Genomic DNA, 22,518 nt, shown 5'->3' with positions numbered 1-22,518 from the left:
TCACTCCCCCTCCTCAGCTGGACAGGAGAGAGAAAATATAACAAAAGGCTCGTGGGTCGAGATAAGGACAGGGAGAGATCACTCACCAATTACCATCACGGGCAAAACAGACTCAACTTGGGGAAAATTAGCTTAATTTATTGTTAATCAAACCAGAGTAGGGTAATGAGAAATTAAAAAACAGTTCTTAAAACACCTTCCCTCCACCCCTCCCTTCTTCCCGGGCTTAACTTTACTCCTGATTTTCTGTACCTCCTCCCCTCCAGCAGTGCAGGGGGATGGGGAATGGGGGTTGGGGTCAGTTCATCACACGTTGTCTCCTGCCGCTCCTTCCTCCTCAGGGGGAGGACTCCTCACTCTTCCCCTGCTCCAGCGTGAGGTCCCTCCCACAGGAGACAGTCCTCCATGAACTTCTCCAACGTGGGTCCTTCCCATGGGCTGCAGTTCTTCATGAACTGCTGCAGCGTGGGTCCTTTCCATGGTGTGCAGTCCTTCAGGAGCACGCTGCTCCAGCGTGGGTCCCCCACGGGGTCACGAGTCCTGCCAGAAAACCTGCTCCAGCGTTGGCTCCTCTCCACGGGGCCACAGGTCCTGCCAGGAGCCTGCTCCAGCGTGGGCTTCCCACAGGGTCACAGCTTCCTTTGGGCACCCACCTGCTCCAGTGTGGTGTCCTCCCCGGGCTGCAGGTGGAGATCTGCTCCGCCGTGGACCTCCCTGGGCTGCAGGGGGACAGCCTGCCTCACCATGGTCTTCACCACGGGCCGCAGGGGAATCTCTGCTCCGGCGCCTGGAGCATCTCCTCCCCCTCCTTCTTCACTGCCCTGGGGATCTGCAGGGCTGTTTCTCCCACATGTTCTCACTCCTCTCTCTGGCTGCAGTTTCTGTGCCCCAGCAACTTTTTTCCCCTTAAATATGTTATCACAGAGGTGCTACCACCACTGCAGATTCTGTGCCCCCAGCAACTTTTTTCCCCTTCTTAAATATGTTACCACAGAGGTGCTACCACCGTCGCTGATGGGCTGGGCCTTGGCCAGTGGCAGGTCCATCTTGGAGCTGGCTGGCATTGGTTCCATGGGACATAGAGGAAGCTTCTAGCAGCTTCTCACAGAAGCCACCCCTGTAGCCCCCCCTGCTACCAAAACTGCCACGCAAGCCCAACACAAGATGCTTTTCAAACAGAATAATTTTCCCCTTGGTAGGACTGTGAAATACTCACTTTGGACTAATACTTTGTCCACAGGCAACAAATAAAAGAGGAGTTGAGAAGCTGTACACAGCTGAGAGATTTCTCATTGCCACTGGTGAACGACCACGCTACCTGGGTATACCTGGAGACAAGGAATACTGCATTAGCAGGTAAAACCAGGGAGGAATATGATCATTCACCATGTGTAAATGCTTTACTTGTAAGAGAAAGTGGTGAAGCATGAGCAGGGCTGCTTGGTTGCTGGTTTTCTTTCCTATGTAACTTTTTGTTAGGGGAAAGTAAGTGCAGGAGAATAGCTATAGACAGATTTTAAGGTGCCAAAAACATTGGTGTCTAGTAGACCCCACAGGACTGTGGGTGGCTGGCTAGGATGGTTCTGTTTCTGACTGATAACAGCAGTAACCGAGAATACCGTAAATCATGTTTGTGTCCATCATAAAATTAATTCATCAGCTCTGCCCCAGTTACCAGTACACCCACTTCCTCTCTATTCCTTATGGTCTTTCAGTTCACATACTGAAGCTTTTCAGTAATGAAGAGCACAGTCTGCTTGGAAGAAACCTCCCCTCTCAAATACCAACGAAAGAGGGAGTTGCAAAGCAGTTGGTGTTGTGAAGCCAGTAGAAATGTATTTGTATTCATTGGGGCAGTCTTGAAACTCAACCCAATTTTTTTTCCAGCTACTCAGTGAAGTTAATTCAACTTTTGGGAATGCAGTTTCAAATGTTTAGTTAATTGATAAGACCAAGCAATTCTAGCATAATTTTGACCAAAAAAAAATGTGATATGCAGATGAAATGTGTTTTCATATCAAAGTAACTTTTAAGTTACTTAATGTAGAAACAAGGGTTGGAATTACAGGCTTGCAAGCCTATAGCAGTGAAATAAATAACTGGCATAATCCTTATGAAACCAAAACACCATGTTGTATGTTTCCCTTCTAATAAGTAGTAGTGAAATTAAAGGTAACAGATAGCATAGCCTGTAAAGTGGTGCTTTAAAATAACATTAAGGCGGAAGAGTCAGGAATGCCAGAGTTAAAGACTATCAGATTGAGGCTGTCTGTGTAATCTTCACTGGGTTCCCTGGGGGATAGGAACTATGATGTAGCCTTTAATTACACAATCACAGTTTATTCCACCACAGCATTTGCAGAGAGCATCTTTGTTTAGCCTTTGCAGTTGGTGGCTGAGAAGGAGACACTTACTTTAGATTTAAATCTTTGGAGGCTTCCATTGCTAAACTCTGCCTAAGTCTCTGCTGAGCAAGTGTGATGCCTCCATGATTGCCTGCTTCCTTGAGAAGCTCTGGTTTTATAGTCTAGGTCCAAAGTGTGGTAGAACTGATGTAGCTTCATGAAGCAGTTGAAAGAAATGGAAAGCAGGCAAATAAACATGTTTTCCATAATTTTGTACTTCTATCTCTGCCTGTTACTGTGGCTTGCATTTTAACTTGTTTTATTGTCTGTGTGTATTTGGCACTGTGTATGATGCTTTAGCAAAAGGGTAAGTCTTCAAAGAAGTGAAGATGGTATTTTTATCTTAAAGCTGAACACCTTCCTCTTCCTTTTAGCTCTCAGGAGCTAAAATTTGCAGCAAAATATTTGAAGCAAGATTCAGAGAGAAAAGACAACCTATCTTTTTTAACAATTTTTCTGAAGTTTATGTAAAAAAAACCCAAAACCTCAACATTTTTGTGGTGATTCAGAATTTTCATCCTCTTTTTTTGTGTGTACACCTTATTAGAACTTCTTAAGCTGTCATGTATTGATCTTGTATTCCAGCTGACTTGCCAAACAATTAAGTTGTTGGGTTTTTTAGTGAGCAGAATGAAGTCCTATTCTTACAGAAGAAATTAAATAAATATAAAGCACAATACATTCTTCTGGTTGGCTCTAACTTTTTTCTTTTTTCCCTCTTTTTTTACCAGTGATGATCTTTTCTCTCTGCCTTACTGTCCAGGGAAAACCCTGGTGGTTGGAGCTTCCTATGTTGCCTTGGAATGTGCAGGATTTCTTGCAGGTCTTGGATTAGATGTCACCGTAATGGTGAGATCCATCCTCTTAAGAGGATTTGACCAGGATATTGCAAACAAAATTGGCGAATATATGGAAGAACATGGAATCAACTTTATTAGGGAGTTTGTGCCAATCAAGGTAGGCTCAAAGTGATATGTGACTACAGTTGATTGCAATATACCTGTAATAAGGTTTTAAGATGGAAATTATTTTAGTGAATATGAAAGTTGAATTTGCAATACAGGTTCTGCTACGATATAGTATGGGTTAATTTTTGTTTTAAACTGAGTAAGTCCATAAATTTTACATAATTGAAAGGTACAATTTAGTCTTAGTATTAAAATTTTGTGAATTTCCAGAATTCATTGTTTTTGTTATAATCAGGTGGGTTAGTATACGTTGCATTAAAAATGTTGTTACTGCTGCTCATTCTGGTCCTGCAAATGTTGAATATGCTTAAATTCAGCAGTTGTCCTGAAATCTGTGAAACTTCTTGTGGGCTTGTAATTAATCAGATGTATAGTTTCTTGTAAGATCAGGGCCAGTGCATCACAAATAGTCATATTTTTCATTGACAGTTCTCAAATTCTCAGCCAGCAAATACTGCCTTATGTGCCCAGGACCAGTTGACTGTCCAGAAAAGTAAATGGGCTTTAGAAGTATCCATCTATATCCTTGGCAGAGTCCTTTAAATATTTGCTCAATTTTAGTTGAATTCAGTAGGAGTACTTGTGCAGCTATTTATGTACATGTATAGGCAAATTCAGGTTGAAAAGTAGATTAGGTAAGCTCTGGAGCTTTTTCTAATGTAAGATTGCCTTATCGAAGACTTCAGAGGGTGCTAACAGTATTTTTCTTAATGTTGTTTTCGCAATAATTAGTGCTTGATTATTATGAAATGGGAAATAACGTATTAAGCAGCTTTCAATTTGGTGTTAAGCCAGCGTGTTACCGAGTTTAACACTTTGGGGATTAAAGCATTAAATCGAACGAAGACTGTTCATTTTCGCCCTTAGCAGTATCAAGAGTAGCTTAAAAAATGCTCTTGCCAGTTACCATGCTGTGGATCTGACCCTCTCTCACAGAGTGCAAGAGATTTGCTGTGAGAAGTCAAAGTGGATGTTTCAAGCAACTTTGTTTTTATGCATGGTTGCGTTGCAGAAATCACATGTTGTATAAAAAGCAGGGATGATTATCTACCTTTTGTTTCAGACGTAGCTTTTTGTAGGCTCTACTGGGGGATGAGAAAGAAGGAAGCTGTTTTTACAAGCAGATCATTTCAACTAAATGTCAAGCGGGCACCTGCAGATGCACCCTGCAAAGAGCAGTCCATCACCCTAGTCACAAAATGCAATTTTCTGGATATTACCCTGTCCCTTCACTACCTGTCTTTGATTTCAATGGGAATAAAATCTTTGGCCCCATTTCTAGTTGAAAATATCCTTAAACTTAAGTTGCTGGATATGTTTTTAGCAGGTGTTCTCATCTCTTTCAAAGATTGTTTTTGAAGTTATGCATGTTGTGCTTATTAAAACCCTTTGTTGGGAAGTTTGAAGACAGAAAATGAATTATTATAAATAATGCTGCCTTTGAACAGGAGCAGTTTAACACAGTGATCCTTTAAAGTTGGTAGGATGGCACAGGAGGTTTGGGTGTTTTTTAAATTAAAAAAAAAAAAAGGACAGAGGAAGACGGAACTTTGTCAGAAACTTTGCTTTTTCTGTCTCTAAGCACAAAGTAGGAACTAGGGCAGTTGTTGAAAAGTACTTTTTCATTGGTAGAATGAACACTAAAATTTCCCAGAATTAAGTTAAGTGTTGCACACTTACATGTCTCTTGTATGTACAGCCAGCCGTAGGAAGCAGCCGGGTACCTTGCTGTTTCCTGGGAGGGTGAGGGAAGGACTGTGGCTGAGGATATCGAGTCCTTTCCTCACAGTCCAGTGAATATTAATGAGGACAAAAGATAACCCACCTATGTAGCTTCAAATTCCATTCACTTTTTTAGCCGATTTATTTATCCGAGGAAAAAGGAGTGTTTGAGGGAAAAAAAGCCAGTGGCACTGCTCTTTCTGCTTTACTGTTTTCTGGTATATGGGGGGGTGTATTTTGGGTTTGGTTTTGTTTTAAATAAAACTTCATTTTTTTTATTACTCTGAACAAAGAGCACAGCTGCAAAAAGATTCACCTTTGCTTCTTTCTTCTTTTTTTTTTTTTGCTTTGCTAGAATAGACAGTAAGCTACTGCATTACTTGAGAGAGAGTGTGCAGCTGGATCCACAGCTAAAATTAGGAATATTTATTTCAGCTGACTGGGGAACTCTGAAGAGGTTTTTTTTTTAAGCTGATGGTGGTTTTTCAGCCATTTAGAGCCAGCTGCTGCCCTCTTCTGCAAGGCCATGGCAGCTTTATATGTCGGACTAATGTCATTGAAACAGGGCAAAGGTCTGTACTGCTAAGGGCTGGGCTGTGACAGTGGCTTCCACGGGTGGAAGGCACGATGGTCTTCTAGGTGTGGTTGGAGAAAATGTCTGATGGTGTTTCCAGGTCTTGCAAGAGTTCCCTTCCTCCTCACCTCCTCTGTCCTTAGTTGATACCAGCAGCTCACATAGTGGGCTTGGACAAGAAATTAGCTATCAATCAACTTTTATAAACAGAAATGAGGTCTTACTGTGTTGGTCGTAAGAATGAATGCATGGAGATAAACCAAAATGTTTAAATATGCAAGTAGTAGTCACAAATCTAGAGAAAGATGTAGAATAAATGAACCTGTAGAATAAATGCTTAATTTTAGGTCATGGTTAAACACTCTCAATGATAAGAAGTGGTGGAACAAAGATACATTTGCATATCTTTATTTGAAACTAAACCCTTTTTTTTTTTTTTTTTTCCCCTCTTTTTCTCCCCACACCATGTTGTAGGTTGAACAGATTGAGGAAGGAACTCCTGGAAGATTGAAAGTTATAGCCAAGTCCACAAAGGGGAACCAAATAATTGAAGGGGAATACAATACTGTGAGTGCTGTCTATATACAGGAAGAACATGAAAGAGCCTTCCATTTATTGTTGAGTTTGTCGGGTGTTTTTATCCATAGTTTAGATTTTTTAAATTTATTTTAATCATTACAATATGCTAATTGCACACAATCAACAGGTAATTAATGTGACAATGCCCAGAATCCATGGGCATGAGTCCCATGTGCCTTGCCAAATCACTTCCATGCTTTTGAAACCTGTTTCTTAGCTTAGGGATGTACATGAGCTTGGTCATGTGGAATCACTGGCAGGATTTTTCCCCAGTGGGATATTTGTCATAAATGATAAGTAATGATTTATAATAGCTTTCATAGTAACTAAAGCATGTTCTGGAGTTAGCACAAAACAATGGTCTGTGCAAGAACTAAACGAATAGGTGTCATGTCTTCTCAAGACCTGTTGTTGACGCAGCATCTTCACAAAAACAACTAATGCCCTGTAGCAAGTCAGGGAACTTCATTACACACTTAAAACAGTAAAATTGCAGTGTGCAGGTATGCCATTATATGTTTGATTGACTGTTTCCTTCACCCCTCACCCCACTCATTTTCTTAGGCCTTGATGCTGAAAGGAAAAAAAAAAAACTTGTGAATAAAGTATTTGGAATTACACCGAATGCATATAGACAAGCATTTGCCAGCCTGGGATTTTAGACTGCAAATATTGTGTGCCAGTGACCTCGTTTATCTGTATAGTTTATCAGTCATCCCATAACGAGGATGTGCGTCAGTGCATCTGAGGGCTAATATTATGAGAAAGTTTAACAATAACAACAGTGCTGTTGCACAGTGTTGCAATACTATTTTTCCTGGTCCATAGTAGTGAAAGCTTTTAGCTAGCAAATGTGCTGTCTTTTCATGAAGGAAACTTCTGATTTCTTATGGCTACTACATCTTTCACTGAAATGCTGTCACTCCTCATAGAAGCTGTGAGCTGTGTGTGATGTGTTTTAAGACCTTCAGCTCTGAAGATCTGGCATGCTTGGTCATCAGAAAGACTTGAAGCAGATCTCAGATTCCTTCAGCGCAGTTCTTAGTTGTCGTATGAGAAGCATTGTGTAGTTTACCTGGAGAGTTGTCCAAGACTGCAAAGCACATAGCACTTTTCTTTGTGATTAGTAAAGGCTGGAACTTGTTTTGCTTGTTAAGGTAGCCAAGTTGATAGGATGGGTAAGAATTGGGTGTGCTCTGTCCATCATTCTGAACAAACGTTCAAACAAATAATATTCAACAAATAATATTCTTTGGCAGTGACTTGACTGCCAAAGTACGTACTTACTATATAAGTAAATGATATTTTCTGATCTAAACAAAGATTATTTTATGGTCTTTTTACTTGCCTAAGCATCTGAATTTCCTTCCTAAAGAGCCCTTTCCTTATGGAGTATTTTGGAGTCACCTGCCTCTGGTAGGGTTATGGTATAACACTTTGGTATAAAAATGTGAGGACATAAAGAATCTGACCCTAACTGATTTGTTTAGAATACTCTTGGGGTATTTTTCCAGGGAAAGCTATTTGGCTGTATTTGATCCTATCATTAAAACCTCGTATTGTTAGGTCATGGTGGTAGTGTGTCAAGACAAGACACACTATGAATGTACAATGGGTAACAAAAATACTCATCTTAATGTGACCAAGCCTTAGATACTAATCCTTGGTATATAATGAAAATAATAGATAGCCACATTCAAATGCACTTTTGAGGTTGTAAAAAATCAGTAACATGCATTGCTGTTTTGCAGGTGTTGCTAGCAATCGGAAGAGATGCATGTACAAGAAAAATTGGTTTGGACAAAGTTGGAGTGAAGATCAATGAAAAGTAAGGACAGATGTCTGTATACCACTCGCTACTGAGCTTGTGTCATCTACTGTTGCAATGGTAGTAGTGCATAGACATTCAAATGCTTTGAGGAAAAATTTGTTTCCTGTTTATATACACTTGGACAGGAGACTATGTAGCAGATAGCTGCATTTTCTCCATTGTACTGCCACATTTGCTTTTTTGATCCTGAAATGTCTATTCCTAAATGCTGGGAGTCAAAAGTGTCTATTCCATTCTGTCTAGGCTCACAGGTCAGTCTCAGCTTCTTCCAGTGATGGGGCTTTCTAGGCTCTGTCAGTTGTTCCTTGTACTTTCTTATTCCCATCTCCTTGTTTTTATCTCTACTACCTCTTGGGGCAGAGATCTGTTTGTTCATACAGGCTTTTAGTGTGGTGGGTTTTGTTTACGTTTTTAATGTAAATGTTACTATATGTTTATTTTGAAATACAAGGTCAAAGTAGTGTTCCTTAAACTCACAGTTGGAGTTGGTGATGTGTTTTAGGTATTGAAGGAGTTTATTTCTTGCTTTAGAGCAACCTTTGAGAACAATTTGTCCTATAGAGGAGCATTTCATGTTTAATGTAGTAAGGTCGTTGCACCAGGGAGTGGAGCTATTGGTAACATTTTCAATAGTGGTAACGAAAACATCTTCTAGGCATGTGGGGCCTAGACGATCTTCCCTTTGAAGAAAAGCCACAGGACCATGAACTTGACTTCGTAGTCTACGGGAAAAACAGTGCAAAGGGCAGCTTATACGAACGCAGTGACTGATGTTACTGGACGGAACTGTTGCAATGTTCTAAATAAGTGGAAATTTTAGTCCACTTAAATTTGGCAGACTCATGTTGTCTTGTAGAACAGTACACATCTTTCTGACATCAGGACACCTATTACTAGCTTAATAGAATGAACTATAAAATTATTAGCATAAACTGTGTATTTGTTAACAAGAACAAAATTGAGAAAGTTGGATTTTAACACGGGAATCACTGCTGGGCCCTCAAGTAACTGTGTGACTGTTTCTGTGCCTGTCTGATTAGGTTTCCCTGTTACATGTGTTTCCTGCAGTGATTACTGCACTATCTCATTTGTTAATGAAGTAGGAAATATTAATAATTAAAAACTTCCATTAGCTCAGTACACTTATAGACAAAAAGCTTGCTGGCTGTCCCTTGGGTAGGGTATCTAACAGCTTGACCTGTCTCTGTGTAGAAGCCTGAAGGGTAAGTTTCTAGAAACTGCTTCAGTCACTGGACTGGAATTTCAGTAGTGGAGAAACTCTTTTGTCTTACAGCTTGAGTGGGACAATGTCCTTCCTGCCATTTCTCAAGGTTGCCAGTACACAGCTCAGCTGGTAGTAGAGGGTGTTTGAGGAAAGGATTTATGCCTCACCAAAGAATTGATTCAGGAGATTAATCACAACTTCACGGGCTACCTCCTTATCCAGTGTGTAAATTCTGTAGTCTTGGTCAAATTTGCACTACTTTACATTCTTGCCCAAGATTGTAAGATTGTGAGTATGACTTCTTTCCCTCATACTTCAAATAACGTGTCTTTCTCTTAAAGCTAAAGGGCCTAACTCCTGCAAGATTATTTACACCTCCAGTCTTCACAGCAGAACACTTAGATCTTTTTTTCTCGTTAATTCAAATTCCAGAACGGGAAAAATTCCTGTCAATGATGAGGAGCAAACAAATGTGCCGTATATCTATGCTGTTGGAGATATACTGCAGGACAAGCTGGAACTCACACCAGTGGCAATCCAGGCAGGAAGATTGTTAGTTCAAAGGCTTTATGCTGGGGCAACCAGTAAGGTAAGGAACCAGTTGCAACAAAACACTGTCATTGCTCTACTTCTAAGTGCAGAGTGCAAGTTTGCTTGCTTATGGAAAACTCAGTAGGCTTTTAAGGATTAGCTTTGATGATTGCTTTAATTTTCCCCTTGGAAAGATATTACTGCAGATATGTTCTGCTAATTGTGTAGGATGAAATTAATACCTTATGGATTAAGCAGTAGTCTCTTTTTTTTCCTATTAAGGGTTTTTATTTTTCTCTAAGTATAACGATAATAAAATTAACTGAGATCATTTAACTTGTTATTAACTCTACCGCCTTCCCTAAAACTCAGCAATCATTCCCATCCCATTAAATGCTTTAACTCTAATTCATAGGCAGTTTACTAAACCTACCTAGGGTCCCTAAATAGTGTAATAGGGATTTGTGATGCTCTTCATTTTCAATGTTATTTCCACTAATTTTTTCACTTCTCAGCCTTATGTTTTCAATGTAATACATAGTTCTGCTTATAATTGAATATGGACACAAAGGAAGATCAAATGTGCCGAGAAGTCAGCACATATTTATATCTGAGAAGTTGAATTCATCAATTCAGTGTTTATATTTCATACTAGTGCAATTGTAGGTTTCAGTCAAGTTATGATAGTCCAAATAGGAGTAGCACAGGTAGTAACACAGGTACTCATTTATACCTTATCTTTAAACCAGGAGGAAAGGAGAGTGCCTTTAAAGAACTGTTATCCAAGCACTGTTGACGTGGATGCTTGTCTCACCTTCATAACCATAGGGCATGAGCATAAAGACTTTTCTGTTTTAGAGCCTGCTGTATTCATATCAAGTTCAGTTGTCGGCCAGATTTAGAGCTTGAGTGAGTTGTTTATTTTAGGTTGGCAGGTATTGCGATAACAGAATCCTGAATCAGTGTGCATAATGTCATTACATCAGCCAGGCAAAGTTTAAGAAAACCATAGCTGGAGCCAGAATTTTTTTTCTTGCCCCAATACTATGGGAACGTCTTAATTTACATTTTATGCCAGATAACTGTCTCTCAAGGTATGAAAATCCTTATGGTGCCAAAGAAAGCATCATCTCTTTCAGTGAATCCAAGAAATGAGTAACTGCTTAGATGGGATCCTGGCTTACATTGCTGTTGTAATAAATCTGGAAAGGGTGATTGTATGAAACATAATGAAGTATTGTGGATAGGTGGGGAAAGAATAGTAAGCAGCATCTTAGTTGATCCCTGGTCACAAAGGAAGTTAATTGGAGTTGAAATCCTTATAAATTAAAATTACTAGAAATTAAATAGAGCTGACCAGCCTGCTAATCTGCTGTGGCAGAATGACTAATTGGGTGGATATGGGAGAGCAGTGGATGTTGTTTACTTTGATTCTACTGAAGACTTTTGACACTCTCTCCCATAACATTCTCATAGACAAACCAATGAAGTACAGGCTAGGTAAGTGGACAGTGAGGTGGATTGAAAACTGTCTGAACTGCCAGGCTTAAAGGACTGTGACGGGCATTACAAAGACCAGCTGAAGGCCAGTCACTAGTGGTATGCCACAGGGTTGGATACTTGGTCCAGTACTGTTTAACATGTTCATTAATGATCTGGATGATGAGACAGAGTGGACATACAGCAAGTTTGCAGATGATACAAAACTGGGGGGAAGTGGCTGATGCACCGGTGTTTGTGCTGTCACTCAGAGGGACCTCGTCAGGCTGCAGAAATGAGCTGACCGGAATCTCACAGAGTTCAGCAAGGAGAGGTGCAAAGTCCTGCACCTGGGGAGGTGTAACCCCATGCACCAGCACAGGCTGGGGACCCACCAGCTGGAAAGCAGCTGTGCAGAGAAAGCCTCAGGGGGTCTGGGGGACAACCTGACTGTGAGCCAGCAATGTACCCTCGTGGCAAAGGAGGCCGGTGACATCCTGGGCTGCATCCCGCACATGCATCCTGGCAGAGCATTGCCAGCAGGTGGAGGAAAGCGACCTTTTCCCTTCCACTTGGCTCTGGTGAGACAGGTTTGGATTTTGTGTCCAGTTTTGGGCTCCCCAGTACTAGGGCAAGTCCAGCACAGGGCCATGACTGGAGCATCTGGCACATGAGGAGAGGCTGAGACAGCTGGGAATTTTTTATACCCTGCAGAAGAGATGGCTTGGGTGGCTCTTATATCAATGTATATTTATACCTGATGGTAGAGAGTAAAGAAGATGGAGCCAGACTCTTTTCATTGGTATAAAGCACAAGAGGCAATGGATTCAAACTGAAACACAGGAAAATTCCATTTAAACATAAGAAAAAACTTCTTTACAGTGAGAGGGGTCAGGCCCAGAGGTTGCCCAGAGAGGGAACCTCTAGAACACTGTAAAGCTCTGGTGAAGTCAGGGGTCAGTGTTTGCCTCTCATGGTATGACTGGGCACACAGTATCAGCTCTAGTTCTTGCTGTCCCCCCAAATGGCTGTAGTTCATATCTTTGGTTCTTTGGCATCACCTAGGCCACAGTTGATAAAAAAGATGATGGGTTTTGATGGTGGTGTTGTCTTTGCAGCATTCCCAGCTAAAAATAGAATGCTTTGTAGAGGCAGTTGAACAGTCTACTTTTTATCTGTTTTAAAAATGTACCAGACCTTTGATCTGGTACATTTTTAAAACGGGGCACTGAATTTCCTCTTCCTTTTAATCTATGCATGTTAATGTCAGTGTGGCTTTAAACTGTCTTTCTGTTCTTGCTCTAGTTAATGCCTCTGAGAGGGACACCACCAAAACTGTACTTTAATTTAAAACAATTTTATTTATTTAAAAAAAAAGTAGCTTTCAGAATTCTGAATAATCCAACTTTTCTTCCTGTCTGAATTTCAGACTGCTGAATTTTTACACATTGTGCTGATCTTATTACTGATGTTATGTGGTTTTGTTATTTGTTTTGAATGCCACACAGTGTGACTATGTGAATGTTCCAACCACTGTATTCACTCCTTTGGAGTACGGAGCCTGTGGGTATTCTGAAGAGGCTGCGGTGGAGAAGTTTGGGGAGGAAAACATTGAGGTAAATGCCTTAGTTTCATCTGCATTTTAAGTTCCCAATTTGTAATTTAAAATAATGTTAAGAGTTGATTAAAACAGCATTCTGTGTTCTGATGTAAGGGCAGGAGGTGACTAGGTACATTTTTGTCTTCCTTGGCAGTTCCTAGGCATGTTATAAAAATAGTCCCTAATTCCAATAACTCTAGTTGCAAATATGTTCTATTTTTGGCAAACAGGGCTTGAAGGTGGAATATTTGGTTAGGAAAAAAAAAAAAGGTTTCTTTGTGTGTGCAAATACTTCAGGATAAATTAAAGCTGGTTATGTGTTGGAAGCAATACATTGGTTTTAATGTCAAAGTGGAGCTTTTTGTAGCTACAGTGTGGCAAATTCCTTGCCACGGTGTTTTTTACTTTATAAAGCCAAATGTTGTTATGCTTGTTTTTCCTGTTTATTTTGACTATGCAAAGAGGTATGTGCTTAATTTTACTCACGTGAGTGATCCCTTTTCATTCACTGGGATTGCTCGTCAAGAGTGAAATTAGACATATGTAAGCACTTAGTGCCTAAGGCCGTTCTTACAAAATACTATACAGACCGCATTACAGAAAGCGTGAGGGGCAGGAGTCAGACAATAAACTGAACTTTTATGTCCCGTGAAGATCACCTGAGGAGCATTAGTTGGGGAAATAAGCAGATAGGTGGTGGTTCATGAAGTTGAGAACTTGTGTCCTTCTTAGCTTTGTCAATTACATTTTTTTGAATTGGACTGTGGAGAAAAGAAGTAAATGTGACTCAAAATGGCAGCATGTCAAGTACTGTTAACCTTACTACAGGGCAAAGGCTTATATTCTTTTCTGCCCACAATGTTTGTGTATACCCAGTCAAATTTTTGTCATTGAGTCAAATTCTTGCCGTTACATGTGAAACACTGGACCCTTCTTTGTGGAAAATATACTTTCAGTTTTCAAAGCCATTTTTTAAAATGTGCATCCGGAAGCATTTGTGTTCTGGCTAAGTCCTCATTTGGTTTATTCTGACCTCTTTATCATGTTGCCATATTGGCTTTTGCGTTTGCAAGCTTCAGTAAGATTATTGAGTAGCATCTGTCATTCAGACCCCTTAAATTTCAGTTTCAGATAGTGATGCTTATGAATGCTTTGTAACCCCATTAATGTGAAAGAACATTTTTACTGGAGTTGTGATCAATTAAAATTTTATCTCAAATAGTAATCAATTTGAGATTAGTTTATAATAGGAGCTGTCAGGAGCTCTGGGTAGAACTGTGCCTCAAAACACCCCATCATTTTCTGAGATATGTGCTATATAGGTGGGCGAGCAGCCTTATCTGCTCTGGGAATCTGTCCAGTGATGCTGGTGGGGGCAGACAGGAAAATGTGTTGGTTTTTTAATGTACTTTCCATTTTGCAGTGATACATAGTCTCATCTCTCCTAAACCCAGGCTCTGAGGCCATTTCTTCCCTTTCTGCTCTGAGAAATGTTCTTGTCTTCATTCAAGGTAGACCCAGACACAATACAGCCTTCTGTGAGGGAAGCCTGTAATTGTCTAGTTTAATGAGAGCATGGTGAACTGCATCCTGGAAGTGTAATATACTTATAGCTGCTTCTGGGTTTGTTTTGTTTTGTTTTGTTTTTTAATTATTGGACGACACTGGTGCTTGTTCTCTAGAGGCTTCCTTCTTCGGCATTCATCAAGGGGAAAGAGTCTCACCCTGATTTCAAATACTCTGAATGCTACATGCATGGCTCATTATTTAAGATAATCTGTCCGTTTTTGGAAGATCATGCACTCTGCTGTGAAATTACACAACTATTTTTTTTAACCTGTGTTGTATTTCCAGGTGTACCATAGTCATTTCTGGCCACTGGAATGGACTGTGCCATCCAGAGACAACAACAAATGCTACGCAAAGATAATTTGCAATATTCAGGATAATGTAAGTGCATCTTTCCTTCCAGGGGAAACAGCAGCTATAGGTTCATCATAGGGATCATTGATACCACAGCTATAAATAAGTTATTTTGAACAAATTAAAATTAATTTAAATTTTTCTACCCTTTGAAATGTAATAAATATTTATAGTGATACAATACTTTTGTTTATACAAAAATGACCCTTAGTAAAATAGAAAATTCTGCCATTGCTATTAGTATATGGTACTTCTTCCATATATGTAAAATAAGAAGTAGAGAGCTCTAAGACTGTTTGACTAACTTTGAAAAGTGAGCGAATCAGTGCATGTAAAAACGGTTAGAAGTTTTATCGGTTTATCTTAATTTTCCCCTCCCCAAACTGGGACATTCTTTTCTGGGAGATTCTTCTCTCTGAAATTGAGGTCACTCAGAAACCATCACAACTTGTAACCTCTGCAAATCCACATCTGTCTATAAAACTCTTGAGCTCATTCTAACAGGATTAATGTATCTTGCCTGCACAAATCTCATTTACGGTGATAATGCCAGGATTATCTTTGGACTAGGATAAAATTTCCTGGCAATGGAAATACAAAGTACCTGCTGAAGCACAAACAAAATTACTAATTGGTTAAAAGAATTGGTATGCCCTTCTCTGAATGATCATCATCTGTTTAGTAAAAATTTAGTTCATTTTAATAATATGAATTATTATGAAGAATAATATGCTGTTAAAATGTATTCCTGTTAAGATAGTGGCATAGAGTTATCAGTCCTAAAAAATTTTTTTGATCTATTTTACCTATTTTCTTTTATCATTAGATACAGATTTATCTTCCTGCAGTCTTTCTAAGCATCACATCACAACTTTGTAAAATTTGCAAACCTGTCTGGTTTTGCCCATCTCCTCTTTCTGAATGACTTTGCACTGGTGTGGAAGCTGTTTTAGAATGCATGGTTATGTTCCTAATCTAAACTTACTTAAGAAAATGAAAAGGCTTAATGGTGATTTAAAGTGTTTCATTAATTTGTTTCCATTTCTTGTCCTGAAAATTTGGAACATGTTTAAAAATCTAGGGGTAGAGTTAAAGTTACCGTGGATGAAAAATAGTTCAGTAAGTAACTGTAGTTACCTTGGTTTCATTACTATGGTTTGATTTTTACACATCTCCATATTTTAAAAGGAAAATAAGGATCATTCCATTTTAGTTATTACCTAATTATAGCTTTTTTTATTTAAATAAACACTGTGGTAAATCTCAGCCCTCAGGCTTACTGAAAGAAAAATAACCTTTCAGTGTACTGAGTATCCACACTCCCTTATATGTGATATTTAGCGGGAGGAGCAGATAACTTTTGATACCCAACTGGGCTACATCTATGCTCAGCAAAATCTGATTAATGCCCCGAAAGCCCACAGCAGTTGGCATTTGCTAAAGGAGACTTGCTTTTCTTAGAGAAGCAAGCTTTTCTTTGAGAAAAGCAGGTCAAGTCAGTACAGCTTGTTCTGTTAAGTGTTTGCTGAGGTTATATATGCAGTTTGACGTATTTTGGAATTGAACAGTAGTATAGGTGTGAGAAGTGTGAAGTCATAGTATCTTCCTTGTAACTGGATGTCTTTCAGTTTGTTTTGCCAGTCTCTAGGTATATTATTTCCCAATGACAGCGAACACTGCAACAGGAGTAGTTGTCAGTTTGGTTATAATACACTTCTTGCCACATCTGGTTGGCCAGAACTTTAGCTTGTGGCCCTGTCCTGTAAGTAACTATCAAACTGAAAGTTCTTCAGTAGACACGCTCCACGTAGCCACCTAGCATAGGCCCTGATGTTGCAAACCTTTGTGCAAGGTGCTCATGTTTACTTAGGCGAGCAGTCTGCTGGAATGAGTGGAAGAGCTTGCCTGAATAAAATTTAAATGCATGTTTGCAATTAGGACACACACAATAGTCAAGCATAGATCACGGTATATGTTAGGTTTGTATGCTGTTGATGTAAACGGAGGATCCCTGCACAAACGAAACTTTGTAAGGAAGCTGATTCTTGAGTTCTTAGTTGAATCTTTTCCTTTTCAGAGAGAGAACAAAATTATACCAACTATCTCCCATCTGTTGGTGCTAATGATAGTTCATGTTTGTGTGGTTACATTAATTTTTAGTGTGTTTTGTGAGCTGATTAAATTTTATACTCTAAGTAAGAAAACCTTACGTGTTGTCTAAAGAGAACTGAATGCATGACTCTGCTTGCATTTGATTATCTTTGGTATTTAGGAGAGAGTCATTGGTTTCCATGTCCTTGGTCCAAATGCTGGAGAAGTCACCCAAGGGTTTGCAGCTGCTATTAAATGTGGGATGACAAAAGAACAGCTGGACAGCACCATAGGAATTCATCCTGTCTGTGCAGAGGTTTGTATATGAAGTCACCTCATAGCCCAGCTTTCGTAGCATTCTGGGGTAAGGTGTTGGAAATCTGAATAGCAGAGGTCTATTAAAGAGGTCTGAATCTGGGGGAAAGTAGGGGGGAGGGAAGGACAGGAAATGATCTGGTTTTAAAATTTAGAAATCTAACATTTAGTTTTAATCTGGGATAATGTTTTTTTTTTTTTAGTGTGTTCATTTGTGAAATGTTTATGGTCTCCCCTTGTCCAGTGCGCTCTCTACTGGGAAGTATTGAATTTTCCTCCTGCTCCAAGATCCATTTATGAAGATTTCAAATACTATTTCTGCTAAAATGGTTGTCAAAGCTAACTATTTTAGATATGTGTACGGAAAATAGGCTTATAAACTGGTGCAGTGGAAAGGGACCAGCTACATGACAATTTTTCTATTAAATTCTGCCCTTTTAACGATCTCTACTTTACTCTATAGGCCTTCACTTTTGAAGTGAAGTACATGAGGCCACACAAACATTTCTTCTTGTGTATGTCTTGCTGTTCCTCTTTAATGAAGAGCTTCGTTTTCTCTAGCGGATGGGGGACAGCTCCTCCCAGCTGTAAATCAGAGATGCTCCACTGATTTTTTTAGTAGCATTAGGACCAGTTTATATTAGCTGACGATCCCTGCAAACTGTTTATGACCTTTGTAGGTCTTTGTACAGAATATCTGTTTTTACCTGCTTGTGTTAGCTACAAAGTGTTGTAAGAGTGCACCAGGATGCTGGTTGGCAGAAGTGAAGTCAGCTTCTCTGGTTTTCTGTTTCCAGAGTGATACAGTATAAGCAATATAATACGAACTCCATTAATGGAATGGACTGCTAGCAATCTGAATCATCTTCAAAGCATCCGCAATACAGATTCTGTTTTTTTCTGTAGTATCATCTAACGGCGTTCTTGGAAGCCCTTGAAGAGGGGTAGCAGGTCCTTATCTTACCAGGGACCCTGTGGAGGGGGAACTCTGAGGGAGTCATTCAAGCCTCTGAACTCAAGTGGGATATTAGCATATGCAGTGTGAAGAGAGGATGATAGTCATAATTTATTCTGGACATCTGAGCTGCTAAAATTGAAACTGAATAGAATGATGATTAGACATAATTTAGGGAGGTAATTTCAGATAATCATATTTGTTTGAGTGGGGGAGGAAGAAACTGGCTCAGGAGAAATACACTATTTAAAAGCTCCAGGGAACAGCGATCATTTTTAGTGCCAGTCTTCAAAAGGTTTTTTTTTATGCCTGTTACTTAATGTAATCTCTTAAGCAGTAAACAAAAATCAAAGTGCAAGATGGTACTCTTTGATTTAAAAAAAAAAATGCTCAAATATTGTTTGGAATTTTTGAGGACTGCACATACCTGGATGAATAGAATGATGGATAACATTGGTGTTATTTTTATCTTACATCCACGTAATAGCTAAGGAAAATGAAGTCTGATTTGAGCAGGAAAGGGACAGTGTTGCAGGGTCAGATGCTGACATCTTCACTGGCATTAGTACTAATTCATTGCTCAGAGAGTCTCCTGTGAAACATGGTATTATTCAACTTGAAGAAGACTGTAAGACTGAGGGTCCCATTTCTCACTGCGTACAAATTAGAGCCGGATTTCACTTCTCTTATTTAAGCAGCATTTTATTCTGCGGAAAACATGAGTTCTGAATGGAATTTCTTGCAAGGCAAAGTACAAATAACTGCGAGCACAGAGTTGGTAGGACCTCAGCCTCACACAGAATTGCCTCTCAGCCCAGACTGTACTGCACTGCTTGAAATACAGGCGTGTATAATCGAGCATCTGTGATGACGAGCAAGTGTCTTCTGAAAGCTGGGATGATTCTTTGTGTTAGCTAATGATGGCTTTCCAGCTATTGGATCTAAGGTTTTGTCTTCACTTGAATAACTAACAAGTTCTGTCAAACAACATCATGTTTCCAATAATTATCAAATGACTCCCAGCTAGCTTACTAGAGTTAGGGAGCTGTGTGGTCCCTGCAGCCCTTGGAACTGGCTAGGACACCCAGAGCTTTCAGTCAGGCCAAGAAGAAAGCAGATGAATTTTGCACTTTTTAATCTTTGTCTGTTGAAGTGAAATAGTAATAAATGAAGGTTCCCATATGTTGTCAGTCTGTGGATCAGAACTGAAGAGTTGGAAACCCTGTCTCAAGCCATGCACTATGGTTTAAATATATTGCTGTTCTTCCGCCATATATATTAGACATGCATTTGTCTTCGTGATTTGCGCGTAATGCTCTTACATGCTTATAGAAAGTGGAAGAGCTCTATCATTTATTGATGTTGTTGTCTGAAGAGCTGCTAGCAGCCTTAATGCAGCAAAGCTTCTACTTAGAGAACTGTAGGGCTTTCAAATCCCCATTATCTTTAGATACTTCAGTGTTATTTGCATAACTGAAATGTGTATGTACTTCATTCTGTGCTAAGTTTATTCTTCCTGAGAGATGGCTTTGATGATAGCTAATTATTGCAACTTTGAACCATTTAGATAGAAGTGGTTTTGATTTCCTTTTTTCCTTTCTATATTATATCTATGCAAAACTATGCAATTATTTGCATAGTGAAGTTCTAATATTAAACAAGTTTTTGTAGAGTTTTTCTTCTTAAATTTTGATACCTTTTAATTTTACAATAACTACTCTTGAATATGTTGTTTTCTTCGACGTGACTTGAAAGCAGTAAAGATTGGACTTTTTCAACCTAGATTTGCTAAGTGTTTCTTAGCTATTGCACAGAGGATACAGATCCCAGGCATAATACCTACATCAGCAATCAGTTCCACATTTCTATAATAATCTAGAAGGTACAGAGGAAAAATTTATGTTCTCTCCAAATGCTGTAGCCTTGGGTTAACTTCACTTTCCCAACAAAGAAGTTATCTTTGAGCCATAAAGGTACTTACTCATTAGGTGTACAGACCAGAGTTTTATTGCTGTGCTCGTTCCCACTGCAAAAACAGGAGCATTAAGACAAAAGGTGGTATAAAGCCATGTTAGTTCCTTAATTCTTTCTTTTCCACCGTAAAAGGAAGACCATAAGGTAAATGAAGAGAACAAAGGGTATTTGTATGCGTGTGCGCTATTTAGTGGCAAGGATTTTAAATGTGTGGCTTTCATTATTATTTTATTACTTCAAGAAATGGCTGTGGTTTTGAGCATTATGCCCAAGTTGATCTTCCAGAAAAGAAGATTAATTTTAACCCTACTAAAAGTCGTCTTTTTTTCTTTCTCTTAAGATATTCACCACCCTGTCTGTGACTAAGCGTTCTGGTGAAAATATCCTTCAGGCTGGATGCTGAGGTTAAAGACCCCCATTCTTGTTATTGCCAGAGACTGACTTTCATCGCAGTGTCTGACTTGCACAATTCAGAAGAAAAGTTTTGGGAGAAGTCATCCTCGGACATCTGCAGAAATGTGTAGATCTTAACCAGGGCATTCCGTCATCCTAAGGAGAAGAGCACTGTGGGAGCTGGTCACTTGCGGTGATTGGCTGGCAATTAGCAACGCAATGGGAATATTGACTATTGAGCTGTTGCTTAGCAGGGCATTTAACGAATGCTTTCATGAAGTCATAGCCTGAAGCCTGCATTGTCTGGTGGGCAGTGATGGAAGAACTGCTAGCACAGCTGGACAACAACTGTTTCATTTTGATTTTATTTCTCTCTAGTTTCTTACTCGAACAAAGAACTTCCAACATCAAGAAAATTACCACAAGTTCAGATAATTGTATAGTGCCCCTGTGTACTAGGTTATAACACAGCAATTGCAAGGTCTCCTCATGAGCATGCATTTTACCAGCTCACGTGCCTATGGAGGGGAAATTGTATCTACATGTTTGATCATAAGGAAGAAGATAGCCTTGGAAAAAAGTTTGGTACCATCTAGAATAACATATTTCTTGGCTTCCAAACTGACTCTGTTGTGACTTTTTAGTTTAGAGAAACTTATTTGTGAAAATGTTCTCCTTAGTGAGAAAAGAAAATACTTTTTATTAAGGCCTTGTTATACAGAAAGTTGCTTTTTTTTCCCTGAAAGTAACCACCATGCATATAACACAGATGTGATGATCTTAGCTTTATCTTGCAGCTTACGTGATTGTAATTAATCCAATTTGAACTGACAGAATTCCAATGTGGAATGAATTACACTTCCAAAAGCTCTGTGCAACTTTATTAAATTTGGATAAATTCTTCTTTTCGAGGTGAGCTATTGTACACTGCACTGTTTCAGGTCTAAATTGGCCACTTTGAACACAGCAGTATTGAGACTTTCCTGCAGATTTGTGGGCCTGTAAAATTAAAAAAACCAACCAAACAACACAAACAAACAAGCAAACAAAACCCTCACCCAACCTCCAAAAACCAATAGTAAAAAGTCTTCTATGTAGATGTGGCCTAAAAGCTGTATTTAGTTCCATGTGTGCTTTGGTTTATATTTAATTAAGAAAACAATACTTTTAAAACGGAGGTTTCCATGGAAAATAACAAATTCTTGAATATTCCTCCTGTGTTGGATAAACTGCATACATATTTATCAAGAAATGGGAAAAATGCCTCTTTGTAATGGAAATGAATGTGTTTTTTGGTCTGGTTTTTCATTTCCCTCTGTTTTAGCAGAAAGGTTCGGATTACTTTTATTAAATGGTTCTTGGGAGTTTAGTAGTGTGGTGTGAGTAGGGGGTAAATTCTCCAGCCGTCTGGGCAGAATGCCTTATGCCTAAATTTCTACCTGGTAACGAATTAATGTATTTCTACTGAGTTTTCTAGAATAGTGTTGTAAGTTATTTTTATAAACTCATACATAACTGAAGGATTTTTGAATGTGTTTTGTATGGTATCAGGAGTGGTCCATGGTGGTATTTTTCTGGCCAGTTTATTAAATAAATTGAATATTTGCACAAACAGATGCTCATTTTGATGCCTCTTCCAAGCAAAGAAACCAGGTGACAGCAAGCCTTTTTTTTTTTTTTTTTTTCTCTTTTTTCCAGAAAGGCCAGAAGATGGCACCTTGATAAACCCTACTGTGATTTGTTTCAGTCTTGAATTTTGAAGGTAGATATTTCTCTGAGAAACAGGGTTTGGGGCTATTTTATGTGCATTTTTTTTGCATGTTAAACTTATGAGAAGGACAGACTTAAAAATAAGAAATTAATTAGGAAACCAACCTTCCGCTATTTGCACTAGCTGCCATCTCTATAACTTCTGAAAACATAACTTTCCCTTCTGCAAACAATAACTTCCAT

At 39.2% G+C, this 22,518-nt stretch overlaps 1 protein-coding gene across 2 annotated transcripts in view; it reads left to right on the top strand.

The window, feature by feature from the left end:
• TXNRD1 (thioredoxin reductase 1) overlaps nt 1-22,177 on the top strand; it is a 41,535-nt gene extending 19,358 nt beyond the window's left edge. For both annotated transcript variants that reach the window (XM_030040378.2, XM_041129482.1), the window contains 9 exons: nt 1,241-1,356; nt 3,137-3,362; nt 6,144-6,236; nt 8,000-8,076; nt 9,737-9,893; nt 12,823-12,930; nt 14,769-14,864; nt 17,110-17,244; nt 20,513-22,177. In XM_030040378.2, coding sequence (XP_029896238.1) covers nt 1,241-1,356; nt 3,137-3,362; nt 6,144-6,236; nt 8,000-8,076; nt 9,737-9,893; nt 12,823-12,930; nt 14,769-14,864; nt 17,110-17,244; nt 20,513-20,575 — 1,071 coding nt within the window. In that variant the 3' untranslated portion in view covers nt 20,576-22,177. The remainder of the gene's footprint in view (nt 1-1,240; nt 1,357-3,136; nt 3,363-6,143; nt 6,237-7,999; nt 8,077-9,736; nt 9,894-12,822; nt 12,931-14,768; nt 14,865-17,109; nt 17,245-20,512) is intronic.
• The last annotated feature ends 341 nt before the right edge of the window (nt 22,178-22,518 follow it).

This window comes from Aquila chrysaetos, chromosome 17 (genome assembly GCF_900496995.4).
Source record: "Aquila chrysaetos chrysaetos chromosome 17, bAquChr1.4, whole genome shotgun sequence".
NCBI classification, from domain to species: Eukaryota; Metazoa; Chordata; class Aves; order Accipitriformes; family Accipitridae; genus Aquila; species Aquila chrysaetos.
Note: the sequence above shows the minus strand (reverse complement) of the source record. Positions and strands in the feature narration are given on the sequence as shown.